This window comes from Gymnoscopelus microlampas (genome assembly GCF_963454915.1).
Source record: "Gymnoscopelus microlampas genome assembly, chromosome: 13".
NCBI classification, from domain to species: Eukaryota; Metazoa; Chordata; class Actinopteri; order Myctophiformes; family Myctophidae; genus Gymnoscopelus; species Gymnoscopelus microlampas.
In genome coordinates this window covers 15,436,832-15,452,342 of record NC_139950.1, presented here as the reverse complement: position 1 = coordinate 15,452,342, position 15,511 = coordinate 15,436,832, and the positions used below count along the sequence as shown (strand labels likewise).

At 41.9% G+C, this 15,511-nt stretch overlaps 1 protein-coding gene across 1 annotated transcript in view; it reads left to right on the top strand.

Moving 5' to 3' along the window:
- Positions 1 to 629: 629 nt before the first annotated feature.
- bfsp1 (beaded filament structural protein 1) overlaps positions 630 to 15,511 on the top strand; it is a gene marked incomplete at both ends in the record, with an annotated part of 15,202 nt that continues 320 nt past the window's right edge. Inside the window, 10 exons of the mRNA XM_084076032.1 lie at positions 630 to 761; positions 2,101 to 2,342; positions 5,823 to 5,883; positions 6,355 to 6,450; positions 8,541 to 8,633; positions 10,033 to 10,146; positions 11,730 to 11,917; positions 12,272 to 12,304; positions 14,741 to 14,832; positions 15,252 to 15,307. Coding sequence (XP_083932158.1) covers positions 630 to 761; positions 2,101 to 2,342; positions 5,823 to 5,883; positions 6,355 to 6,450; positions 8,541 to 8,633; positions 10,033 to 10,146; positions 11,730 to 11,917; positions 12,272 to 12,304; positions 14,741 to 14,832; positions 15,252 to 15,307 — 1,107 coding nt within the window. The remainder of the gene's footprint in view (positions 762 to 2,100; positions 2,343 to 5,822; positions 5,884 to 6,354; positions 6,451 to 8,540; positions 8,634 to 10,032; positions 10,147 to 11,729; positions 11,918 to 12,271; positions 12,305 to 14,740; positions 14,833 to 15,251; positions 15,308 to 15,511) is intronic.

The window sequence follows — 15,511 nt, the reverse complement described above, 5'->3', positions numbered from 1 at the left end:
CATCCAGCCAGTTTGACTGCTATCGCACCACTCTACAGGCGTTCATCGGCTCATTTACTACATGAAAGGTGGTTTGTTTTTTGGCTCAGTGAGGAATTATGTTCCACCATGGGTAACTTCTGGCTCGTGAGTAATTGTCTGCACTCCATAGAAAGTGCACTGCATGCAACTCGCTCAGCTGTCATGGGGGCGTCCAATTTCACCGATCAAAACAGAGATCGAGAAAAAGTAGGCGATTGAAAAAAACAACAACTAAACAGCCGTGCTATAATGGGCGAACGTGACACAGCATTGTTTCTCTAGGCCAGAGCGTTTGTTTGTTTTGATCTTTCTGCTTGGGTCATCAGTCGACCGGGGCTTTTGTGATCTGCAGTCACAAAGGGCATCAACAAACTCTGGAAAGCCCCAGGCATGCGGCGTGCCGTTTGGTCACAGCCAGTGGGGGGGGGGAGGTTTTCGGGTGCTATTTCGCCGGCAGCTAGTGTCGGCCATCGTTTAGTCTAGTATGAGACAGCCAAGGGTGAGCACCCGAGTTTTCACACACTAAAGGCGCTTGAAGGGGGACCGTGCCACACCGGGGAGATACCACCAACCCAGGTTGAGCAGGGGGGAGAGAGACGGAACCGGCCATGTTTAAGACCAGTTACCTGCGCGAAGTGCGCAAGGAGAAATACGAGCACTCCGATTTCTGCGATGAGGAGGCCGAGGGCTCGGAATCCTCCGCCGGAGCCTCAGCCATCCAGGGCTGGGAGAGCCTGCAGGTAGGGATCATGCATTATGGGACCAGATTATGAACCTTTCATGTCACGATTATTGTGGCGTCAAATAATTGTGGTTAACGATAATTATCTATATCATTATTTATAATAATCTAAAGGGACATTCACACTGAGCACTATAACCATACAAAATATAGTATACAAATTTACAAATTTACAAATGTTACATTTTTAAATTTCAAAAAATAATTTGGTCCCCACTCTTTGGGGTGTTCTTTGTCACTGTATATTTGCACATATTGGGCTGTATCTTGCGCCTTACCCCTTCTGCCTAAACTTTTTTTGCCATTTTTTACTATTTTGAAAAAACACAGCTCAAATAGCCGATCTAAAAGCTCACAACGTGTCGATGTAGATCGCCTATTTTCACCATTTAAAAAAGCCTGAAAGGTTTTGGCATAAGGGGTAAGGCAAGATAGGGCCCATTGTTCTAAGTCAAGTGAATGGCAAAGTCGACTCCACACCACAGCTATAACAATGATGAACGATATAGTTATAGTGCTCAGTGTTAAAGGGCAAGAACACTTTGGTAGAGGTTTGGGTTGAGCAGTTACCTTGCCATGATGTAACTCCAAAAGGTGGGCAAGTAAAATTGTATTGAAATTGATCATTCAAAACATGCTTCTCATTGACTTACATGGTACAGTGAAACAGCTCTCAAAGTCTTATAAAAATGTCAACTTCCTGTTGATTTTACTATTTGAAGATTTGGATCTGGATCAGTGGATCTTCCTAATAAAAATAGCTAAATCAGGAAGTTGACATTTTTATAAAAGAACAAACAGTTTTGTTTGCGTTTGTTTACGGGCTAAAAAAGGGACTTTGAGATCTGTTACACCGTACAATGTAAGTTCTTGCCCTTTAAAGGAGTAGTTCACCCCAAAAAATACTTATTTTCTAACAATTACACAGCCCACATGAAGCCTTGAATTCATGGATTATTTTTATTTTTTTGTCGCATTCCTAAGCCAATAATTTGATTACCGTCTCCTACCGGCTAATGTATCCGTAGGAGACACAAAGGACACTCTTTGTGTCTCCTACCGGAAATACACACGGTCATCAAATTATTGGCTTAGGAATGTGACAAAAAATAAAAAAATCTACATGAATTCAAGGCTTCATGGGGTGTGTAATTGAAAGAAAATAAGTAATTTTTTGGGTGAACTATTCCTTTAAGTGTATGAAGGACAATTTCACGATAAATTAAAATCTCTGCGATACAGTTATTTTGAGCATTTTTATTTTTTTTGCGAGAAACAATGATAGCGATTATCGTCTCCAATCCCCACCCTTCCCTCCCTATATGCCACGCATGCAGGAACTCAACAGCCGCTTCGCCCGCTACATCAACCGGGCGCGCGTGCTGGAGCAGCGCAACGCCGTGTTCCGCAAGCAGCTGGAGACGCTGCAACGCATGGAGGAGGCCAGCGGCCTGGAAGAGGCCTTCACCGAGCAGATCACCGGCAACAGGCAGCGCATCCGCGAGCTGTCCTCCGACCACGCCAAGCTGGAGCGCGAGCTAAAGGACGCCTGCCGCATGCTGGACGAGTACACCAGCAAGTAAGTGGTGACTGCAGCCAGGGACGTGCAGACTAGAGCAGAGGGCTTCTCCAACTTTTTTTTCGTGCCAAGGGCCCCCAAATTGATACATTTGCCCGCGGTACCCCATTTGAAAATGTTTTGTGCCAGGGACCCCTAGAAGAGAAGATTTTTGTTAAAAGAAAATCTAAATTATTCAAAAAGATTTTTAAAAAATGTTTAAAATAGCAGATGTACAAGCTCGCAGCGTGGCACGAAGTCACGGCGCTGCGAGCTTGTAGATATGCAATTTTTGAATAGCCAACGTATAAAATATGGATAAAGGGTTTCAAATGTATTAACACATTTTGCTGGGGACCCCCTGGAACCCCCTCAAGGACGCCTCTTTGAGAACCAACAACAGGACTACTAGAGAATGTTAGAGGGGCAGGGGAGGGCATTTCTAGACCGGAAATAGACGATCTACAAGCTCACAACGTAGAGCTTGTAGATCGGCTATTTCCGGAGCGCGACACCACGCTCAACTAAGTATAACCAAGCCTAAGTTACTGGAGATGTGGCGTACGGCATGATTTTCTACACAGAGAGTAATTCTTTCAACATAAAATGTTTCATTCATGAGAGATTGCGGAAAAGGCAATTAATTCTCTTGAATGCCTTCGGGTATGGCATTAGGGGGCCATTTGCGTTTCTTTCACCATAGTAAATGCAGTTTATTGTTTCTTTTTTATCCCATGCATTAGTCACTGCCTCAGCAGTGACTATTCTTCATGGGGTCAAACACTACAATAAAACAATTACAGTGCAATAAAAAAGCAAAAATAAAAAAGCAATTAAAGAACCAAGACAATATACACATTCACACACAACGATTATCCTAAAAAATAATTCAAATATGACAAACGTACATACAGAATGAAGAAGCAAAACACATGTATCAATATCGCAACGATAACCAGAAACAAGGCAAAAATAGGTTAAAAAAAACAACAACCTCATGACAAATAGAATAAACTGACAAACATTGGACACAATCTAAAACAATCTATTTCCACATTACATCTCTTCTCAGTGTGTTCACAGCATTTGTTATAGGTGAAAGGGCAAAGGTCCCCTTTGATGTCTATGAGTGCGCATGCCTGTGTAACTGCATTTCCTGCAGGTTTTGTGCAGTGGTGGACAGTGTAAATGTCATGTAAAACCACAATTATTTTTTTCATTTGAGTATGTCAATTATATAACCTTTCCACTAATGTCAGCAAATAAGAAAAATACCACCCCCCCCATTTTCTGTGTTGCCTTGAACAGAAGAATCAATCTTTTGGGGTCATGAGATCAGCCCTCTACAAGCAGCCTCGTTGCTAGAAACAACAGCACGTCTTGAATATAAAATACTTGAATACAAAGACTTGAATTGCATTTATCCAATTCAGTTATACTGTGTACAAGTACTATGTCTTGAAACACAATATATAATCATATGCCATTATAAACGACTAAGATTGAATTGGTAAGCGATTATATTCTATCATGCATTTCAAATGTACTGATTTCTACTTTGAGAACCTGGCTGAACCATTCATTGTAGAGAGCGGTAAGATGTCGAGTATATGCGTGTTTGTGTGTGTGTGTGTGTGTGTGTGTGTGTGTGTGTGTGTGTGTGTGTTCTGATTTATCCTGTGTGCATAGATGCACAACAAGCATAATGTGGCATTTCAATGAAAACACATTGTTTTCAGTTGTGAATAGATTATGGTTATCCCTTTGTTAACAGGGAATTCAGTATTCACATCGTGTCTCACGCTTTGATTCCTGACTAATGTGGTGACACCACATGCATATTACATTACATTACGTCAACAGCAGGTAGCCTAATTCAGATAAGACGTCACAGATGATTGCGTTTCTTTGTGCAAGTTAACCCAACGTGTTGAAGAGCAGACACCAGCTACACCAGCAATGTATAACTGAGGAGTTTAAAGCTGCAATCTGGAAGTTACTTTGATGAATTAAGTAGTAGGCCTAATTTAACCAATCTGTATGGTAGAGTATGTTACAACGTAACTGACTGCAGTGGTTGGAGGTGGTCTCCATTCATTTCTATTGAGACATGCAGAAAACTAGAAAACATTTTAGTTAAATGAAAAACTAAAAAAACAAACGAGACTATACAAAAAATAAAAAACAATACCGAAACTGTAACACTGTAAGTGTTTACAAAACTAAAACTAACAAAAATCCTTAGTTTTAGTCTTTGTCAAAAATCTTCAAAGAACAACTAACACTAAAACAAATCAACTAAAACTAAGCCTTAAAAAGTGTATAAACTACACTACCAAATCCGCTGTTCATAATGAATCAAAACTAAACTGAAATTTAAAACAAAAAACTCAAAACAAAATAAAAATCAAATCAAATGCAAAATTATAATAACCTTTAGAAGGACACTTACTGGTTGACGAGTAGTACTGCCTGAAGTTCATACCTCCCCCTGGCCAAGCATGGACTGCCTCCCTCTTGGCATAAGCGGTGGATGTTTGCTGTCCAACACAGGAGACGGTTGTTCAAATCCTGGATAGGACATAACACGGATTGCAGCTTTAATAGTATATCGTCAAACTCATGACCTGCAGTAGGGCAGTGGTTCTCAAAGTGGGGTCCGAGGCCCCCTAGGGGTCCTTGACGGGGTCTCCAGCAGAAATAGTTGATAACAGTAGCATCAAAATCACTTTAACAAATGTTTAATGAAAAGAATTAGCCAATCTACAAGCTCAGAAAGCATTGCGAAGCAACACGTTATGAGCTTGTAGATCTGCTATTTGAAAAAAGAAGAATTGTGAATATTTGTGAAATATTTTAACGACACAAATCTTGAATGGGGCACGGCGGCCAAATAATGTACATCTTAATTTGGGGGTCCTTGACATGAAAATGTTTGAGAACCACTGCTATAGTGCAAGAGACCTGCATTTGACCGCTGTATGCGTACAGAATAGCAATGATGGGGGCGCTTAATGCAACAATAATGGGGGCTTGACGCAACAAGACCAGGGGCCTTGACCCAACTATAGCCTATATAAAGGGTCCGCTGGGGTGGTGGGTGGTCGCGTCAGAAACAATCATGGTCTGTGCTACAGGAGATGCTCAAAGACAAGTCAGGATGAAAAGGGGGTTAGAATCTATACAGTATGAATGCTGAATGGTAATATATCTATGCTTCCAGCACCCCCCACTACACACACGCACGCCCACACGCATACACACTCTGGAATTAATGAGTGAGACGCGATGGGAATAAACCCTGGCAACAAAGGGTTAACCGTAATTGACATAAGTTATCGATTTAAGTTTTCATTGAAAATACTGCCTTATCCTTGTTGCAGGATAAATCAGTCCCGCACGCAGGCACACGCACCATGACTTGCAAACTGATTCCCACCGTTTAATATCCCAGTGAGGTGCTTGTTACTGGGGTCTAATCTGTGGTACTTTGTGTTCTAGATACAGAAATGAATGTGAGTATCAGGAACATCTACGAGGAACCTTGGAGCAGCTCAATAAGGTATGGATGTCAACGCCCTTCCTCAGGGCAATATACATAATTCGCTAAATGCAATAACTCGGTCAAGGCCATGGTATTTCGTCATAGTAACATACAGTACCTTGGGGGCAATGTTGGGCTTGACGTGAAGCAGAGGCCCCCCATGGTGTGAGTTGTTGCATAAATGATTCATCAATATGATGGGAAAGAATGCACATTTTTCTTCTCCTTTATTTTTACTTCTTTCATTCCTTATTTCTTCTTTAATCCCTTTTCCTTTCATTGCATCCTATCCCCTCTCTCCTCTCGTCCCCTCCCCACATCTGCCCTCACCTCACCTCCCCTCCTCTCCTCCCCAACTCTCCCCACATCTTCCCTCCCCTCCCCACCTCTCCACTCCATCTCTCATCTCCCCTCACCTCCCTCACCTCCTCACCCCCCCGGCCCTCCCCTCACCCACCTCCTCTCCTCCCCTCACCCTCTCTCTCGTAGGAGGCTGACAACGCTCTGCTCAGAAACCTGGACTGTCAGATCCAATCTCAGTTCCTGCAGGATGATGTCAACGGCACCAAAGACAGATACAAGAAGGTCAGCGATGGGTTCAACCCCCAGCGATCATTAAATACACTCTGGACCATCATGGCAGGGATCAATGCTTGTGTCAAAGAAGGTTTCATACAAATCAGTAGGGAGGTTCAGAGTGTCACTGCATGTTAGAAGGTCACTATACTGTAACTGATTGAATCGATGCTTCTTACATCACGGTTACATCAGATGTTGATGGTCTGTATTTTATCTGGTCTACACTAGTGAATGGTTCTCAAATATCTTCACGTCAGGGACCCCCACTATAAAATGTTTAATTTGTGCCAGGGAAACCTGGATTTGTTAAACCCTTTCTAAATCATTAAAAATGGGTCAACATTTTTCAAGGTTTTTGAAAATGTTTCACATATAGCCTATAAGCTCACAACGTATGTCATTGTGACACAGTTTAGACCTGCCTACCAATGGCATTATCAGTTGGGATTCCAAGCAAATGGAAACTACAGTCTTCCTGTAAAGTTGTAACGCTAAAATAGAAGCCATTGCTCTTGCATAAAATAAGACGTTGATGATAATGATGACATTAGTAGACAGAAAGGGTGCCATTTTATAATGAGCATTAGCAAGGATCAATTATATGAAGATGAAGTTGAAAATGGTTGAAGTGGTCCTTTAAATGTGTTCCATAACACAACACAACACACTCTTACTCCCCAAAATGCATTTCATGACTTCTTGCCACATGTGACCAAGCGGTGCCGTCCCGGGCACTTCCGCACTCCAAGAATGCGCAAGTGCCGTTCTCCGGTACGCTAAAACAACAGTTAAAACGACGGAAGCGCCGTCTAAAGCGGACTTCAGCCAAGAGAGGCACTGCCGAGCGAGCCGTTAGGCGAGCGAGTCAGCGTGCCGAGCGTTGCGATGTCCGCTTCAGCCGACTCAGCGCTGTTCGAGTTAATGTCCCGATAAGGACAGAATTGTAACTCATATCCCCCCTAGTCAACATGTGCCATCTTTTCCCACTCTTCCCTTCAAACGTTTGACTCCTTGGGCCGTCCGTTCCAAGAAGCCACCCGTTTGCCATCTTGGGAGTGAGAATGTGTCTCATACCAAGTTATGGTTGTGTGATCTCAAAGTCCAATTTAGGTCATTGAATATTGACGAGAAGGACTTATGAATGAAAAGGGTCAAAACCACTGGCTGACCACTGTACTGTATAGCACTGGTTCACAAAATGGGGTCCGAGGGGGTCCCAGTGAGTCCCCAGCTAAATCAGTTGAAACACTTTAACCCTATGTACATCAACTATTTGAAAATAGCTGATCTACATGCTCGGTGCAATGTGTTATGCACTCGTAGGTCAGCAACCTGCATATCAAATACATACACATTTGGAATACCTTTGAAACATTTTAGGAACACAATTCCTGTATGGGGGTCTCTGTCACCAAAATGTTTTCAGTTGAGGTCCATTATTTAGCAGTCACAACTTCACAAGCTGTTATTTCATTGGCCGTTCAATAGTATTATATATCATACCACAACGTATGGCACTCATTTACTTACTATGCATTTTGCTTTTGCACATTGCATTATGTGCCTAAATACAGTTCAGTCAGATAACTCACTAATAGATTGAGACTAGGCATGTAACGATTTATCGTAAATCGATTCAAATCAATTCAAATTGATTGAAACTGGTGACAATTGAAATCAGGGAGATGTATTGTACATCTATAACAAAACCACCCTGCAGGGGTAAACAGAACCCAAAGGGAAAGCAGAGCCTACTGGTGGTGCTGGGGTGGTGCTGGGAACAAACAAAGCACATACAACATCAGTGGCAGCATTGACTGCAAGAGGAAGTAGGCAATGAATCAGGTGATTGCTTAAGAAGACCGCCAATTTGGTCACCTGCTTGACACGTCACATACTGTACTGTACAACATCGCCCACATAGTGCCGCACATGCATGTAAACCTCTCGAGTGTATCTGCCTGAACTAGCTCGCATGCTACGTGTCATAGTGTAGAAGAAAACATTGTTACGCCCCATTATGTTTGAAAATTGTTTTTGTCGCACTGTCACACTGCCGTCATTGAATGATGTGATTTCTATGTCCTCTCCACAAGAACCTTGCAGAGATCCAGACCTATGTGAACATCCTGCACCAGATCAACCACACCATGCCGCTGGTCCCCAACGTGTCTGTGGGCATCTCTGAGGTAAGGCCCCCCCACACACAAACACGTTTGTATTACAATACTTGTGAGGACCTCAACCTTTTAGGACGGCATTGAAAATAGCTGAAAAATATCCGAACAATAGCCAAAAAAATGCTTAAAAAGGAAAAGAAATTGGTGTGACATCGCCACACATTTAAGTATAGTGAAAACTCGAACCCTAACCCCTAAATGTCTAATCTTCTCTAACCTCAACCTGAATCTTTTTTTCTGTCAATGACTATTTCGCAAATTCTACTATACTTGACTTGTTCTACATTTGGCACACACACACACACACACACACACACACACACACACACACACACACACACACACACACACACACACACACACACACACACACACACACACACACACACACACACACACACACACACACACACACACACACACCTCTGACTATAGGTCAAGAGTTGTCAGAACAATTTGCGTCCTCCAAGAATCACACAACAACACCCTGGTCCTTGGTCCCAACCTACTGTACGTCACTGACACCTGAAGAGAGTTCTAACGTTTAGTACACTTAGTGAGATATTGCTTATCGACCCCCCCAGTCACTGGAGGACTGATGTCCGCTCTTCTACCACCACACTGTAACACTGTCTTTCCCAGCCTATAACAGCTGTGTTTCCTCTGTGTGTATGGGCTTCATGTTTAGGGTGCATAATAAGCTATATGCACAGCAGCCATATTGGAAGGAAATTGGGCCTCTTCCTTACTTCCTTCACAGGTGTTACCAATGATACTAATGAAGGCTCTGTTCAATTTCGCGTAGCACAGTGGTTCTCAAACTTTTTGATTTCAAGGACTCCCATAACTCTGAGAGTGTACAAATGGAACCAAATGGACGGGTCCATTTGGTTCCATTTGTACACTCTCTGTTGTACTGTTGTACATTTGTACACTCCATTTGTACACACCTGTAAGGGGCCATTTGGAACCCCCTCAAGGAACCATGAGGGTCCCTGGACCACACTTTGAGACCCACTGGTGTTTCCAGTGAGCCAACATGTACAATATCAGCACCCTGACTCAGTTTTACCAGAATGGAACAGAGCCTTAATTAGTATCATTGGTAACAGCTGTTAAGGAAGTAAGAAGAGGCCACATTTCTTTCCAATATGGCTGCTGTGCATAGAGGAAAAAAGGGCATTCATAAAACTGCCATCCTAGCGTTGATAGGATTTTGCCTCTCCTTGACATCTTTATTTTAGGTTAGATAGATAGATAGAGGTTTCTCCTTGCTCTCCCTCCCTGTCCCCCCACTCCTTTTCTTCTTTCTGAAAACGATGGAGCTTGCACACAAAACTAATTTTCACCCTTTTTGTTTACACCTGCAAACCTGTGATGTTCTGACTGATTGTGATTGATTGTGAAGGAACAAGAGAAGCAGCTGGCCCAGAGGAGGCTGCCTGGGCTCCAGAGCCAGCTGGAGGAGTACAAGAGCGCCCTCTGTCAGCTGCAAGCACAGAAGCAACGTCTGCAGACCGAGGTGGGTGATGATGATGTTACCATGACAACAGCTGGTGACGCACAGTGGTGGACAGTAACAATGTACATGAGCACTTTACTTTTAGCAAAAGTATTTAGTATCTGTAAAATACAAGTACAGATATTGTACTTTACTTGAGAGTTTGTATTTTTGGATACTTTGACGTTCTTTTGACTCCACTACTTTTCTAGGAAGGGAAAAGGTACATTATTTATTAACCACTATTCAATAAGCCCTATTTTATTTTCAACACAGCAATGCATTGTAATTTGTACTTTTTAATACTTATTTTTTAAAGCATGTACTTGAATACTTTTAAGCAAGTAAGCAAGCAAGTGCTCCAGTACTTTAACTCAAGTACTGAGTTAAAGCAACTTTGAAACTGAGCAACTTTCATTGTAGTTGAGTAATATTTGAGTACCTATACTTTGACTCAAGTACTGGGGCACCTTGTTTACCAGTGGTGGTGGTGGTGGTGGTGGTAACATCACACGGCTGGTGACGCTCTGGTTTGATAGAAACCAAATGGACCCTTATAGGTCTGTAACGCAGAGATTGTACAAATGGAACACTGTGCCATCAATCATTTACAGTGTAAATGATTCATGGCACAGTGGTACCACTAGATGGCAGCCACAGTCTTCTTATGACCCACAGCACACAAGGAAGCTCAACTTAGAACATAGTACTTAAACAGGACTGCGACTGCGACTAATTGATGTAGTGTGCAGCGTAATACAATACAATTTCAGAATCATATGGTATTCCCTAAGACAGTGTGTTTTCATGATGTGGGACATTTGTTTTGTCTTCCTACAGGTTTTGACTAAAGACATACCTCAGCTGTCTGCCCAAATGTTGCTCTTCACTCTGCTCATGTTCTGTGTCATGTATTTTTTCTCTGCCTGTATTCCCTAGATACCCTACGTTTATGTACAGTAGCCTATGTGTAATTATATGTGATATTATTTTGTATTTATGCATCTGTATTTAATAAGGGGCCTCATTATTTGAGATAAATAAATCATGTGCATTTGATTTAAAGACCTTTTGAGACTGTACTTTCAATCTGCGAACCTTTTGGATATCATAACATTATGATATGGCACAAGTGTTGTCTTTTCCTGGGTTTAATTGTATGCTTTCCAAAAGGTTTCCATTAATTTTCAAAAATAAATGGCTGATCTACATACTCACAACACATCACGGTGCAACAGATTGTGAGCTGTATATCTGCTTTAGTCAATATATAAAAGAAACACACAATATCGAGATTTAGGTACTGATTGATTGATTGATTTAATTTGGAGACATAAAAAAGAGCACAAAAGCACTTTCTCACCTGCACAACTTAAGACACTCGTTCGGTCTGACTTTGTCTAGTGTCCTCAATTGTCTTTTTAGCATTTATTATTGTGTTTTTTGTATCGTTGTTTTAATAATGTGTTGTATGTTTTATGATCGACCACAATGGAAACAAGTTTAGGCTTTTACTGTGTTCAATCCATTAGGCGCTTTTAATTGGTGATACTGTGTGTTTTAATCATTGCCAATAAAGTATTCTATTCTATTCCCTCCTTCAGACCACAGGGATGGAGCAGACCATCAAGAACACGCAGGACGGCTACGACAACGAGATCCAGGCGTACAACGAGCAGATCGAATCGCTGCGCAAGGAGATCGAGGAGGCCGAGAGGACGCTGGAGAGGATCACCAACGAGTGCAGACACCTGGCCATGTACCAGACCTCCCTGGAGAACGAACTGGACAGGTGAGGCTAACGACTGACCAAGATAGGGCTCCCAAGCAGACTTATCTCGATCATTCGTTCTCATGTTTCTGTTACTTTGTAATTTGTCTTACTTCACCACAATGTTAAGAATTGAATTTAGATGTTAGCATATTATTTAATTCATTGTTTACCTGGTATCCTATAGTTTCAATATACAGATTATTATTTTTATATATATTGTTTAGACAGATGCCAGGTTCTTGGTTTTCCTGTGATCTTAGTTTACTGAGGCACAACACTCTCTCCATTCTACTGTATGTGATGACCTTGTTATTGTAAGTCGTTCTGGATAAGAGTGTCTGCTAAATGCTTACTGTAAATTGTAAATTGTAGGTACAAGAGGATCATCGAAAACGAGGACAACAGGTAAGACTGTCACGCACACGCACGCACACACACGCAGAAGCCAGTGTCAGTATGACTGGAAATATTTCCTTTCAGTACTTCTATTTCTATGGTTTTCCTTAATTCGGAGATAAACGCATAATATTGAGCCATACTGCTTTAGTTACTTTACACAGAGGGTAATATCCACATCTAACACAGTGGTTCTCAAACATTCTCACCCCCAAATTGAAAACTAGTAGGCCGCGGAAGGACCCCCACTTTGAAGACCACTGATCTAACGCAGTTGTCCTCAACCTTTTCAGGCCGCGCCTATTTGAACTGGTGATTCCCCAAAACAATCATATTTGAACTGGGGACCTCCCACTCTGACAAGCACTTGGAATTGTAAGAGTTGAGGCATTACATTTAGTTTGACTCCACAGAGTCAAACTAAATGCCTCGCACTGCGAGGCGTTGTGCTTGTAGATCGGCTATTTTCACAATATTTGCCTCGTATATGTAATACGTAATTTGGCCAATTTGGTATTATAATGGTCTTAAACGTTATTTAATTGTAACTTTAGAAATGTACATATACTCTGTATACACTTATACTGTATGTTGGTTTGTTTGCACATTAAGTTAATCATCTGGGGACCCCCCACAATAATTCGGGGACCCGACGCACAGTTTGGGAACCACTGTGTTAGTGCCATGCAGGACTGGTAATCAATCATCACACAGATTGAGGCTATCCTCGCTTCCATAAATTGAGCCAATCCCATCTCAAATTAACCACTTCAACCTCAGCATCCAGATTCTGGGGGGAACATTAGCCAAAAATGGCCGATCTACAAACTCACAACGTGTCACTTGCAAAGTGGTGTTGTGATGCGTTGTGAGCTTGTAGGCGGAAAAAAAAGAGGTCCAAAAACAGAACCAACTCAGGTACAGTTTCCTGAGTCTCTAGAGGGTTTAAGTGTTTGACTTCTAAGACAGTTAATCGTCAATAGGCTAGGCTATAAATACATTCAGACTTGTCTAAAAGACCTTCAATAAATACATTTATTTATGTACTATTATTAGACAACAGCGGCTTTCAAATTAAAATGAAAAGTATGAATCGCTGTCAGTGGCTACAGACACTTCCACCGCGTCAACACCACATGTTTTAGAGTGCTGGTGCATGGAAGCTTTACACCACTCCAGGTGGTTCGGCAAAGAACGATGAACACATTTGATTTAGTTGACTTTTTACTGAGGCTTTAAAGGCAGTCTTCAATTGTACAGAGGTGGGTGTGGTTCTGGTTGAAATACAGAAAACAGATAACATCAAACAATTAACACCCGATCTACAATCATTAACATAATACCTGCCTAGATAACAAACTTAACAAACCATTTCAGACAACTGCACAAACAAATATGTACTCACGACAAAGAGACGCACACAAGCAGGTCAGCACAGTATAGGGAAAAACAGCAGACTGGTCCTGATTTTATAGCTGAGGCTTGATTGCCATGGGCTCCAGCTGACTGACTAATTAAGAGATCGAGTTCAGCTGGCCTTGCCAATCAGTGGTACTCCACTGCCTTCAACTGGCCTTTTTCACACCACACTTCATACTGGGGTTCCAGGCAAAGGAAAAAGTTTGAGAATCACTGCACTACATCATCCACAAGATGGCGGTGCTTGACATCATATGTTCTCTTCTAACATCAGCACTGAGATGAGCAACATGCTTATTATTATGGGTACAAGAAGAGTGTGGGCACCTCAGTGTTTCATTGACAGTCTATTTTTAGCGGTGCCAGCCGCTCTACATTTGACCGTGTCCGTTTGCGTGTCCGTCCGTCCGTCCGTCCAAGCACGGCATAAGCAACTGCAGCTGATTAAACACAAACAGGACACAGTGCATCTCAAGTAATGTGTAAAGTACACTTTTGTACATGCACGGTGCATCATTAAATGTACCCTTAAACTTCTTATTTATGCCCATAATGACTGGCAATAGCCACAGATTTTGTAGCAATTGTAGAAATAAATATTAGGCTGTGCATAAAGTATACATTCAAATCATGTATACTTTACATTACCTGATGAAGGCCGGCCTTTTACCGCTCTGCTAATAAATTATTTTGGGAGCATTAAGACGGTGGACCTTCTCTCTTTCTTTACAGTTTATCCAGTTTGATTCAGCACCTGTCGAAATGTTTGGATCTGCGTGCACCTCTTGATCGCTATACAACATTTAGGTGCCCACTCTCCCGGTAACCCTCATCATGAGGCTTATCACCAGTTTGATTCATTTTAGATGTTACTTACCATTTCCTTAGCCCACTCTCTGGTTTAGTGGCAAAAATGTTGAAAGATGAACTTGGGTTCCATCAGATAGAAAATCACCTATTGGTATGTTGCCCTTGTGTTCTTGAAAGGTAAGACTTTTATTTCATTTATTCTCCCTCTCCTCGCAGGTTGAATTCAGCGATAATTGGAACTCCCATCACCCTGTTCACCACCAATTACCGCTACACCCACACACCCACTGTCACTAGCAGGGGAAGAGGTAAGAGGAGTGTGCAAGAAGACAACACAGGCAGCACATCACACAGCTGCTTCATGTTGATAATCTCTGCTGAAAGCACGCACGCACGCACGCACACACGCACACACGCACACACACACACACGCACACGCACACACACACTTGTTCGTATTACTATACTTGTGAGGACCTCAACATTTTAGGACAGCATTGAAATAGATTGTAGAAATAAAATGAATGCGCTGCGACACATTTTAAGCTTGTAGATCGGCTATATTTTGGTGCGAAGATCACAGGTGTGAATATGTAGCTCATTTCACAAAAAAAAAAGAAAATTAATTAAAAGCCTGGAAGTTGACAGGAAAGACGCGGTGTTTGTAATGCCGGAGTTCAGATCTAAGATCAGATTGACCTTCTTTTTTTATCCTTATTGTGAATAGCTAAACCAGATCCCGAATCAGCAGCCAGGGGATTTGGTGAATTCATGCACTTTTTGGTAATATGGCAAAAGTATCGTACATTTGGGTATTTTTGGCATTATCGATGGGACTGTACATGGTACAGAGGCTAAAATTATCGTACAAATATGAAATTATCGTACATCTGGCAACACTGCTTGCCCTTCATTGTCTTTAAACGCGTAAGCCATATATACTTCGTTGTATGAATTAAATTGAAAAATACCACTGCTATGCCCTAT